The sequence below is a fragment of the Oncorhynchus clarkii genome, chromosome 20 (assembly GCF_045791955.1).
Source record: "Oncorhynchus clarkii lewisi isolate Uvic-CL-2024 chromosome 20, UVic_Ocla_1.0, whole genome shotgun sequence".
Lineage (NCBI taxonomy): Eukaryota > Metazoa > Chordata > Actinopteri > Salmoniformes > Salmonidae > Oncorhynchus > Oncorhynchus clarkii.
In genome coordinates this window covers 75,514,085-75,526,189 of record NC_092166.1, presented here as the reverse complement: position 1 = coordinate 75,526,189, position 12,105 = coordinate 75,514,085, and the positions used below count along the sequence as shown (strand labels likewise).

General features: G+C 44.5%; 1 protein-coding gene across 1 annotated transcript in view; it reads left to right on the top strand.

Annotated features, from left to right (window-relative positions):
* Window positions 1–12,105, top strand: part of LOC139375690 (slit homolog 1 protein-like) — a 186,542-nt gene that overhangs the window by 105,068 nt on the left and 69,369 nt on the right. The window contains exons 5-8 of the mRNA XM_071117499.1: window positions 1,398–1,469; window positions 2,399–2,470; window positions 4,773–4,844; window positions 6,284–6,447. Coding sequence (XP_070973600.1) covers window positions 1,398–1,469; window positions 2,399–2,470; window positions 4,773–4,844; window positions 6,284–6,447 — 380 coding nt within the window. The remainder of the gene's footprint in view (window positions 1–1,397; window positions 1,470–2,398; window positions 2,471–4,772; window positions 4,845–6,283; window positions 6,448–12,105) is intronic.

The following is a 12,105-nucleotide window of genomic DNA, read 5'->3' as shown; positions in this document are numbered from 1 at the left end:
CCCTCACACTTGGTCTCACAGAGTTCCTTAGGGAATGTTTTAGCATGAGGGAGCACCACATAATACAACTACTACTCTGATGTAGCCCTCTTCATCTTTTCATCTTGATGCACTCCACACCTGGGGCTTTTTGGTACTGTTACAGCTCTACAGATGAATGACTTTTCATCTTGATAAAGAATATAATGCTGAGACAGAGAGTTTAGTCCCCAGGAAGCTTTTAGTCACAGCTGAGTGGTTTGCTCAGCTCTTTGTTCGTAACTACTGTACGATAACGTATAGAAAGCTACATTTCATTCAGACTGAAAGAGCTTCTTCATTTGTGCATAGTTGCTCTTCAGTTCAGCCCATCCACCACAAATGTGTTACAATAATCTCAGAGTGTTTTCCTCCTACATAGCCCTCTATCTATCCTGGCTAGGTGGTTTTCCTCCTATATAACCCTCTATCTATCCTGGCTAGGTGGTTTTCCTCCTATATAACCCTCTATCTATCCTGGCTAGGTGGTTTTCCTCCTATATAACCCTCTATCTATCCTGGCTAGGTGGTTTTCCTCCTATATAACCCTCTATCTATCCTGGCTAGGTGGTTTTCCTCCTATATAGCCCTCTATCTATCCTGGCTAGGTGGTTTTCCTCCTATATAACCCTCTATCTATCCTGGCTAGGTGGTTTACCTCCTATATAACCCTCTATCTATCCTGGCTAGGTGGTTTACCTCCTATATAACCCTCTATCTATCCTGGCTAGGTGGTTTTCCTCCTACATAGCCCTCTATCTATCCTGGCTAGGTGGTTTACCTCCTATATAACCCTCTATCTATCCTGGCTAGGTGGTTTACCTCCTATATAGCCCTATATCTATCCTGGCTAGGTGGTTTTCCTCCTATATAGCCCTCTATCTATCCTGGCTATGTGGTTTTCCTCCTACATAGCCCTCTATCTATCCTGGCTAGGTGGTTTTCCTCCTATATAGCCCTCTATCTATCCTGGCTAGGTGGTTTTCCTCCTATATAACCCTCTATCTATCCTGGCTAGGTGGTTTTCCTCCTATATAACCCTCTATCTATCCTGGCTAGGTGGTTTTCCTCCTATATAGCCCTCTATCTATCCTGGCTAGGTGGTTTTCCTCCTATATAGCCCTCTATCTATCCTGGCTAGGTGGTTTACCTCCTATATAACCCTCTATCTATCCTGGCTAGGTGGTTTTCCTCCTATATAGCCCTCTATCTATCCTGCCTGGGTGGTTTTCCTCCTACATAGCCCTCTATCTATCCTGGCTGGGTGGTGTTCCTCCTACATAACCCTCTCTATCCTGGCTGGGTAACATGTGTGTTAGCTTCTAAAGGTTGTGTAACAGTGTACTTGATCTAATACCCTCATGTTGTTGTCTTCACAGAGATCTGAGTGAGAACAACATCCAGTCCATCCCCAGAAAGGCTTTCAGAGGAGCTACAGACATCAAGAACCTGTGAGGGAATCTTCAGTCTCAGATTAGTATATTAATGAAGAAATGGTGAATTAATGTATGTATGGATGAATAAATTAATGTATGTATGGATGAATAAATTAATGGATGGATGAACAAATTAATGTTTGGATGAATAAATTAATGGATGGATGGATTAATAAATTAATGGATGGATGGAGGAATAAATTAAGGGATGGATGAATATATTAATGGCTGGATGGATTAATAAATTAATGGATGGATGGATGAATAAATTAAGGGATGGATGAATATATTAATGGCTGGATGGATTAATAAATTAAGGGATGGACACCTTCACACACACACACACACACACACACACACACACACACACACACACACACACACACACACACACACACACACACACACACACACACACACACACACACACACACACACACACACACACACACACACACACACACACACACACACACACACACACACACTCTCTCTGATTGATGGTGCTATCACAGTAGATAAAGTGTCTGGACAGTCTGGCTCCTTCCCCCCGAGGAGAGATGACTAGCTCACTGTCCACTTACCCACATTGACTGTACTCCCTATCAGTGATTATATCTACCCTCTGAGGAGAGGGTGTCAGGGTGTGATTATATCTACCCTTTGAGGAGAGGGTGTCAGGGTGTGATTATATCTGCCCTCTGAGGAGAGGGTGTCAGGGTGTGATTATATCTGCCCTCTGAGGAGAGAGTGTCAGGGTGTGATTATATCTGCCCTCTGAGGAGAGAGTGTTAGGGTGTGATTATGTCTGCCCTCTGAGGAGAGAGTGTTAGGGTGTGATTATGTCTGGTCTATAGGGAAAATGCTATTGTAGATTGTAAGATTGATGCCAGTGCGTGTGTGTGTGTGTGTTTTAATGCTTTCTGCCCCTATTGTGTCTCTAGTCAGTTGGATAAGAACCACATCAGCTGCATCGAGGACGGAGCTTTCAGAGCACTGAGGAGCCTGGAAGTACTGTAAGAAACACACATACATACACATACACACCTACGCACACACATACACACACACACCTACACACACATACACACACACACCTACACACACATACACACCTACGCACACATACACACACACACCTACGCACCTACGCACACATACACACACACCTACGCACACATGCACACACACACCTACGCACACATACACACCTACGCACATACACACACCTATGCACACACACAAACAACCTCATATTATTAAACAACACATTTACATTTACCACTTCTTGAAGAATTACACAAGAAAACTATTTTATTTATATGAAGTAGCTACTTTTCTAACAACTATTACCCATTACTAATATAACTAGGCACCAACCATTACCCATTACTATTATAACCAGGCACCAACTATTACCCATTACTAATATAACTAGGCACCAACTATTACCCATTACGATTATAACCAGGCACCAACTATTACCCATTACTAATATAACTAGGCACCAACCATTACCCATTACGATTATAACCAGGCACCAACTATTACCCATTACTAATATAACTAGGCACCAACCATTACCCATTACTATTATAACCAGGCACCAACTATTACCCATTACTAATATAACTAGGCACCAACCATTACCCATTACGATTATAACCAGGCACCAACTATTACCCATTACTAATATAACTAGGCACCAACCATTACCCATTACTATTATAACCAGGCACCAACTATTACCCATTACTAATATAACTAGGCACAAACCATTACCCATTACTATTATAACCAGGCACCAACTATTACCCATTACTAATATAACTAGGCACCAACCATTACCCATTACTATTATAACCAGGCACCAACTATTACCCATTACTAATATAACTAGGCACAAACCATTACCCATTACTATTATAACCAGGCACCAACTATTACCCATTACTAATATAACTAGGCACCAACCATTATCCATTACTATTATAACCAGGCACCAACTATTACCCATTACTAATATAACCAGGCACCAACCATTATCCATTACTATTATAACCAGGCACCAACTATTACCCATTACTAATATAACTAGGCACCAACCATTACCCATTACTAATATAACTAGGCACCAACCATTACCCATTACTAATATAACTAGGCACCAACCATTACCCATTACTAATATAACTAGGCACCAACCATTATCCATTACTATTAAAACCAGGCACCAACTATTACCCATTACTAATATAACTAGGCACCAACCATTACCCATTACTAATATAACTAGGCACGAACCATTACCCATTACTAATATAACTAGGCACCAACCATTACCCATTACTAATATAACTAGGCACCAACCATTACCCATTACTAATATAACTAGGCACCAACCATTATCCATTACTATTAAAACCAGGCACCAACTATTACCCATTACTAATATAACTAGGCACCAACCATTACCCATTACTAATATAACTAGGCACGAACCATTACCCATTACTAATATAACTAGGCACGAACCATTACCCATTACTAATATAACTAGGCACCAACCCATTACTAATATAACCAGGCACCAACCATTACCCATTACTAATATAACCAGGCACCAACCATTACCCATTACTAATATAACCAGGCACCAACCATTACTAATATAACCAGGCACCAACCACTACCCATTACTAATATAACCAGGTACCAACCATTACCCATTACTAATATAACCAGGTACCAACCATTACCCATTACTAATATAACCAGGCACCAACCTCATTTATCCAGTCAGTCGTTGGTCTCTCCAGGCATGGTCAGCCCTATTGGTTCATTAATATCATGGCCCATTAATTCAGGGTGCCTGGGGTTTTGGGGTTTCTGCGGCCTGACAGTAGGGGTGGGTATGGTGGGGAGCAGGTTGGAGTTGTTGGTTGTGGTAATAGGGTGGAGGGGTGGTCTTTATAGTTGGGTAGGAGTATCAGACTGTGGGGTTATTTGTCTGATTGAAATTACTTCCTCTGCTCACTCTCCACCTGATGTCACTATATGGGGGCAGAGAGGAGGAGATCGTTATGTTGTGTGTAAGTCAGAGGAGGCTGGTGGGAGGAACTACAGGAGGATGGACTCATTGCAATGGCTTAAATGGCATAAAGAGAGAGACGGAGTGGGGGAGGAGGAGAGGAAGAGAGAGATGGCTGGGAGTATGAGAGTTAAGTCAGAGGTCACTAAACATGTGTAGGTTCTCTGAGGTTTGTTTCATTGTGTTTCTGCACTGCTCCCTCTCTTCTGTCTCTCTGTCTCTTCCAGGACTCTGAACAACAACAACATCAGCAGCATCCCAGTCTCCAGCTTCAACCACATGCCCAAACTACGCACCTTGTAAGTCACTCATACTCCCCCTCTCTCTTTTTCCTCCCCCATTCTCCCCGTCTCTCTCCCCCATCTTTTTTACACGGTCTCGCCCCCATCTCTCTCTCTCTATATCTCTCTCATCCACCCGTCTCTCTCTTTCTACCGCTCCCCTCTCTCTCCATTCCCCCTCTTTCTCTCTCTTCTCCTACATCAGGTCTGATAATGCTGGTGCGTATTCTGATCTAGATGTATGGTGTCAAGGAGATCACATGGTGATCCATCTCTCTAAGAGTGTGTCATGTGAAGAGAGATGTGTTCCCCCTGACAGGTTGCTTTAACCTGACTCATATGAGGAAGCTGAGATTAAATAATCATCTCATAACCCCATCAGAACAGGAAAATATGTACCACAACTTCACTGGACGAGTGAAGGTTTCATACAGAATAAACTATGACTGAGAAAAATGTATTCCTCTTTGTTTGGATAGAATAGATATAATCTAATAGAATCTAATAGAATATTCAATGTTTCTCCAAGAGCTGAATCCAACCAATCCCTTTTGAGACATATTAAGTCATTATAAAATAAGCCAGTGATGTTTCCATACATACTTTAGTGTCCCCTACAGGAGCTAAACTAAACAGCTATCATCTGAAAGAGACGAGATAGGTTCAATTATTCCAAGGAGTTTTGGTTGACAGTCATAATCCACATCGGGCCTATAGCCATGCCAGAAACCATTTTATCTCCAACTCTAAGGAACACACAACAACAACTCACCCAGAAATACATCCATCCCCCAACGCCTGGTGTCTAAATATAATGACAAAATGTGAAATTATGTATATATGAATGATATCAATTATGCTCACTGGAATGAATACTTAGAGAGACCGCAATGTCATTCTTGTTGTGGTTTCTGTGCTTTTTTTCTTTCAGAAGGGTTATTGGTTGTGTGTGTGTGTGTGTGTGTGTGTGTGTGTGTGTGTGTGTGTGTGTGTGTGTGTGTGTGTGTGTGTGTGTGTGTGTTTTCCCGACTGCCACCACAGCTCTGTTAGTTATTCTGGACAATGGGAGCGTTCCAGGAATGCTTCATTTAGAATGTACAGTTTAGAATGTTTTGGTTCGAACTTTAAATGTCTCGTTTAGAACTCTGTTTAGTCCAAGCAGGTAAATGTCATGTCAGTCATGGGTTTGGAAACATATCAGGACCTGGGTGGTGTGGTTTAGGCTAAGGCTTTAGTCTCAGCCTTTTAGGCAGCATTTCAAGAGGACCATTAAAATGGTCAATGAAAAGGGGGATTTCAATGGTGGTTACCACTGCATGCGACTTATCTGTAGTGATAAACTCACTTTATGCATTGGTTGAAATTCCATCACTGAGATTTAGCTCGTTGCAGACACATTTTCCGTAACGTTTATGAATAACCCCGTTCATGTCCTAACACTCTCTTTCTCTCTCCAGCCGTCTCCACTCCAACAACCTGCACTGTGACTGTCACCTGTCCTGGTTGGCCGAGTGGTTAAGACAAAGGCCTACGATTGGTCTGTTCACCCAGTGCACTGCTCCATCCCCGCTTAGAGGACTCAATGTGGCTGAGATACAGAAACATGAGTTTACCTGCTCAGGTGAGACACACTCACCAACTCCATTCATACTCTCAGACACACTAGTATTCCTGTTCAGATAGGACAATACAATATATCCAATATAACAGCTTAAAATGAACCCATGCTTCATCCTATAGTCCTTTCACATCTATCTACAAAGGACAGTAAAACAGGCCATTGAAGTCTTCCTGATCCTGCCTGACACACACTCTCTCTGTTGTTCACTGTTCCAGCTGATTATCCCCAGTGGATCTGTCCTGTCAGTCTGTTAAGTCCTCACCTGAATCACACCTGACACACACACCCACCCCATGAGGGCCATATCACCCCAGGCAAGCCCCCAGGCTGTCCCCAGCCTCTTTCATGTGGCTCCAGCTGTCAGCAGCTGGACTGTCTGCCAGAACCATGCCCTGTGAAAAACACTGCTGGCATGGGTACCCTCTTTCACTGACTACTCCCGCTCTACTCTGTTTTTCATAACACTACGCACACACACACACACACATATATATGCATGTGCACAAACATGCAGACGCACACACAAACACACACACAGACAGACACACAGAGACAGCTGGCAGAGAGATGAATCAGAGACATAAAAGATAGAGAGAGAAGAGCACTTGACTGATGTGAACTGATAAGAGAGAGAGAGAGAGAGAGAGAGCAGTTTGACTGATAAGAGGGAGGGAGGGAGGGAGGGAGGGAGGGAGGGAGGGAGGGAGGGAGGGAGGGAGGGAGGGAGGGAGGGAGGGAGCAGTTTGTTTGATAAAAGAGATGGGTGAGGGAGAGAGAGAGAGAGAGAGAGGGAGCAGTTTGTTTGATAAAAGAGAGAGAGAGAGAGAGAGGAGGAGCAGTTTGACTGATAAAACACAGAGAGATAGAGAGAGATGGAGCAGTTTGACTGATAAAAGAGAGAGAGGGAGAGAGAGAGAGAGAGAGAGGGAGCAGTTTGACTGATAAAAGAGAGAGAGAGAGAGAGGGGGGGAGCAGTTTGACTGATAAAACACAGAGAGAGAGAGAGAGAGGGAGCGGTTTGACTGATAAAAGAGAGAGAGGGAGAGAGAGAGAGAGAGAGGGAGCAGTTTGACTGATAAAACACACACAGAGAGAGAGAGAGAGAGAGAGGGAGCGGTTTGACTGATAAAAGAGAGAGAGGGAGAGAGAGAGAGAGAGAGGGAGCAGTTTGACTGATAAAACACAGAGAGAGAGAGAGAGAGGGAGCAGTTTGACTGATAAAACACAGAAAGAGAGAGAGAGAGGGAGAGAGAGAGAGAGAGGGGGGAGCAGTTTGACTGATAAAAGAGAAAGAGAGAGAGAGAGGACTGGGCCCTGACAGTAAATCTCAGTAAGACCAAAATAATGGTGTTCCAAAAAAGGTCCAGTCACCAGGACCACAAATACAAATTCCATCTAGACACTGTTGCCCTAGAGCACACAAAAAACTATACATACCTTGGCCTAAACATCAGCGCCACAGGTAACTTCCACAAAGCTGTGAACGATCTGAGAGACAAGGCAAGAAGGGCATTCTATGCCATCAAAAGAAACATAAATTTCAACATACCAATTAGGATTTGGCTAAAAATACTTGAATCAGTCATAGAGACCATTGCCCTTTATGGTTGTGAGGTCTGGGGTCCGCTCACCAACCAAGACTTCACAAAATCCTCCGTGTACAACGTAGAACACCAAATAATGCATGCAGAGCAGAATTAGGCCGATACCCACTAATTATCAAAATCCAGAAAAGAGCCGTTAAATTCTACAACCACCTAAAAGGAAGCGATTCACAAACCTTCCATAACAAAGCCATCACCTACAGAGAGATGAACCTGGAGAAGAGTCCCCTAAGCAAGCTGGTCCTGGGGCTCTGTTCACAAACACAAACACACCCTACAGAGCCCCAGGACAACAGCACAATTAGACCCAACCAAATCATGAGAAAACAAAAAGATAATTACTTAACACATTGGAAAGAATTAACAAAAAAAACAGAGCAAACTAGAATGCTATTTGGCCCTACACAGAGAGTACACAGCGGCGGAATACCTGACCACTGTGACTGACCCAAAATTAAGGAAAGCTTTGACTATGTACAGACTCAGTGAGCATAGCCTTGCTATTGAGAAAGGCCGCCGTAGGCAGACATGGCTCTCAAGAGAAGACAGGCTATGTGCTCACTGCCCACAAAATGAGGTGGAAACTGAGCTGCACTTCCTAACCTCCTGCCCAATGTATGACCATATTAGAGAGACATATTTCCCTCAGATTACACAGATCCACAAAGAATTCGAAAACAAATCCAATTTTGAAAAACTCCCATATCTACTGGGTGAAATTCCACAGTGTGCCATCACAGCAGCAAGATTTGTGACCTGTTGCCACGAGAAAAGGGCAACCAGTGAAGAACACACACCATTGTAAATACAACCCATATTTATGCTTATTTATTTTATCTTGTGTCCTTTAACCATTTGTACATTGTTAAAACACTGTGCCTTGCGAAAGTATTCGGCCCCCTTGAACTTTGCGACCTTTTGCCACATTTCAGGCTTCAAACATAAAGATATAAAACTGTATTTTTTTTGTGAAGAATCAACAACAAGTGGGACACAATCATGAAGTGGAACGACATTTATTGGATATTTCAAACTTTTTTAACGAATCAAAAACTGAAAAATTGGGCGTGCAAAATTATTCAGCCCCTTTACTTTCAGTGCAGCAAACTCTCTCCAGAAGTTCAGTGAGGATCTCTGAATGATCCAATGTTGACCTAAATGACTAATGATGATAAATACAATCCACCTGTGTGTAATCAAGTCTCCGTATAAATGCACCTGCACTGTGTTAGTCTCAGAGGTCCGTTAAAAGCGCAGAGAGCATCATGAAGAACAAGGAACACACCAGGCAGGTCCGAGATACTGTTGTGAAGAAGTTTAAAGCCGGATTTGGATACAAAAAGATTTCCCAAGCTTTAAACATCCCAAGGAGCACTGTGCAAGCGATAATATTGAAATGGAAGGAGTATCAGACAACTGCAAATCTACCAAGACCTGGCCGTCCCTCTAAACTTTCAGCTAGTCTCTCTCCAGGAAACACCACTGATATGATGGTGGGTTAGTCTCTCTCCAGGAAACACCACTGATATGATGCTGGGTTAGTCTCTCTCCAGGAAATACCCCTGATATGATGGTGGGTTAGTCTCTCTCCAGGAAATACCCCTGATATGATGGTGGGTTAGTCTCTCTCCAGGAAATACCCCTGATATGATGGTGGGTTAGTCTCTCTCCAGGAAACACCACTGATATGATGCTGGGTTAGTCTCTCTCCAGGAAACACCACTGATATGATGGTGGGTTAGTCTCTCTCCAGGAAACACCACTGATATGATGCTGGGTTAGTCTCTCTCCAGGAAATACCACTGATATGATGCTGGGTTAGTCTCTCTCCAGGAAATACCCCTGATATGATGGTGGGTTAGTCTCTCTCCAGGAAATACCCCTGATATGATGGTGGGTTAGTCTCTCTCCAGGAAATACCCCTGATATGATGGTGGGTTAGTCTCTCTCCAGGAAATACCACTGATATGATGGTGGGTTAGTCTCTCTCCAGGAAACACCACTGATATGATTGTGGGTTAGTCTCTCTCCAGGAAATACCACTGATATGATGGTGGGTTAGTCTCTCTCCAGGGAACCACCATTGATACCTGCATCACAGCTAGGACCAGGGCAGATCTGATCTATAGTTCCTCACATATCTCTAGCTGGCAGATTGCATCTATAGCCTCAGGGCATGACTTTTCATCAAATCACCCATTGATACACATTTATAATGTACTGAACACAGACCTTGGCTTTGGTGTGAATACATGAGTTGTAATGATAGTTACAAGCTTCTATACAAGGACTAACCCTACACACCTGGTCCGGCTTGACTGGGTCATCACTTCTGAGACTGACCCTCCACACCTGGCCTGGCTGAGGTATCACTGCTGAGACTGAGACTGCATGGGAACCACTGCTCTTCTCAAGGCCATCTCACCACAACACCAGCTGTGGAGGTGGGGGGGGGAGGGTTCCAGTGTGTGTGTGTGTGCACCATGGTTGTGATTTTTACACCGCCGTACGGCGTGGTAGAAATACGGAACATTATTATGGGGGGGGGGGGTCCACAGCAGCTATCGGAATTAGATTTACCATAGATCTGTGTGAGAGAGAGAAGAAGAAGAGCAAGCTGGAGCTGCAGTCAGAGTTTGTGCTGGAGTCAAAGCTAGTGCTGGAGTCAAAACACAGCCACACACTATATACAGTTTGTTTGGGATGATGTAGGATAGAGACTGGGAGAGTCAACGGATACTGTGTGGAGTGACTCACTCACGACAGGAAGGAGGGAGAGAGGGGTGGAAGGAAAGGGAGGGAGGAGATATGGAGAAGGGAGGGAGGTAGATATGGAGGTAGAGAGGTAGAGAGGGAGGGAGGGAAGGAGAGATAGAGAAGGGAGGGAGGTAGATATGGAGGAGAGAGGGAGGGAGAGAAGGAGAGATAGAGAAGGGAGGGAGGGAGAGAAGGAGAGATAGAGAAGGGAGGGAGGTAGATATGGAGGAGAGAGGTAGAGAGGGAGGGAGAGAAGGAGAGATAGAGAAGGGAGGGAGGTAGATATGGAGGAGAGAGGTAGAGAGGGAGGGAGGGAAGGAGAGATAGAGTAAGACGGGATGGGCGAGAGAGAGGGAAAGCATAGATGTTGACATGCTAGATTTGACATTGTAGTAAGGGATACAGCCCTGGTGTTTCACTGTTTAACCCAGGTGTTGGAGATTACTACAACTTGGCTTTGCTCTGAACATTTAAAACAACTGAACTTCATAGTGTCACAGATAACAGACACAAACATGTTGTAGATCGCAGTATGACACACACACACACACACACACACACACACACACACACACACACACACACACACACACACACACACTGTTCTGTCTTGAGTGCAGCACTGACCAGAAGATGAACTCCCTCTGAAAGGATCATTAGAGACTGGCTCGCAGGCACACACTCATGTTCCTTTCACTGTTTGTTTCTGACAGGGACACCTGCAGGGTGACGTTACTAGGGGGGGATGGGGGGTGACGCTGTTAGGGAGAGAGGGGAGAGACCAACGGAAGTCCATTTAGTTATTTGCTTCACGGCTGACTGGTGATCGGTCCCCTGCTCAAACACACACTTCCTGTCTAAATGAGAGGGGGGAGAGAAGAGTGGAGGTAAAGCTGTTTTAGAGAGAGAGAGTAGGGTGCAGAAGAGAGGGGAGAGGAGGGAGGGAAACCACAAACCTCCCTGTCAAAACCCCTCCCTGTGAACCCCCCCTGTCAAAACTCCTCCCTGTGAACCCCCCCTGTCAAAACTCCTCCCTGTCAAAACTCCTCCCTGTCAACCCCCCCTGTCAACCCCCCCTGTCAACCCACCCTGTCAAAACTCCTCCCTGTCAAAACTCCTCCCTGTCAAAACCCCTCCCTGTGAACCCCCCCTGCCAAAACTCCTCCCTGTCAAAACTCCTCCCGTCAACCCCCCCTGTCAACCCCCCCTGTCAACCCCCCCTGTCAACCCACCCCTGTCAACCCCCCCTGTCAACCCCCCCTGTCAAAACTCCTCCCTGTCAAAACCCCCCTGTCAA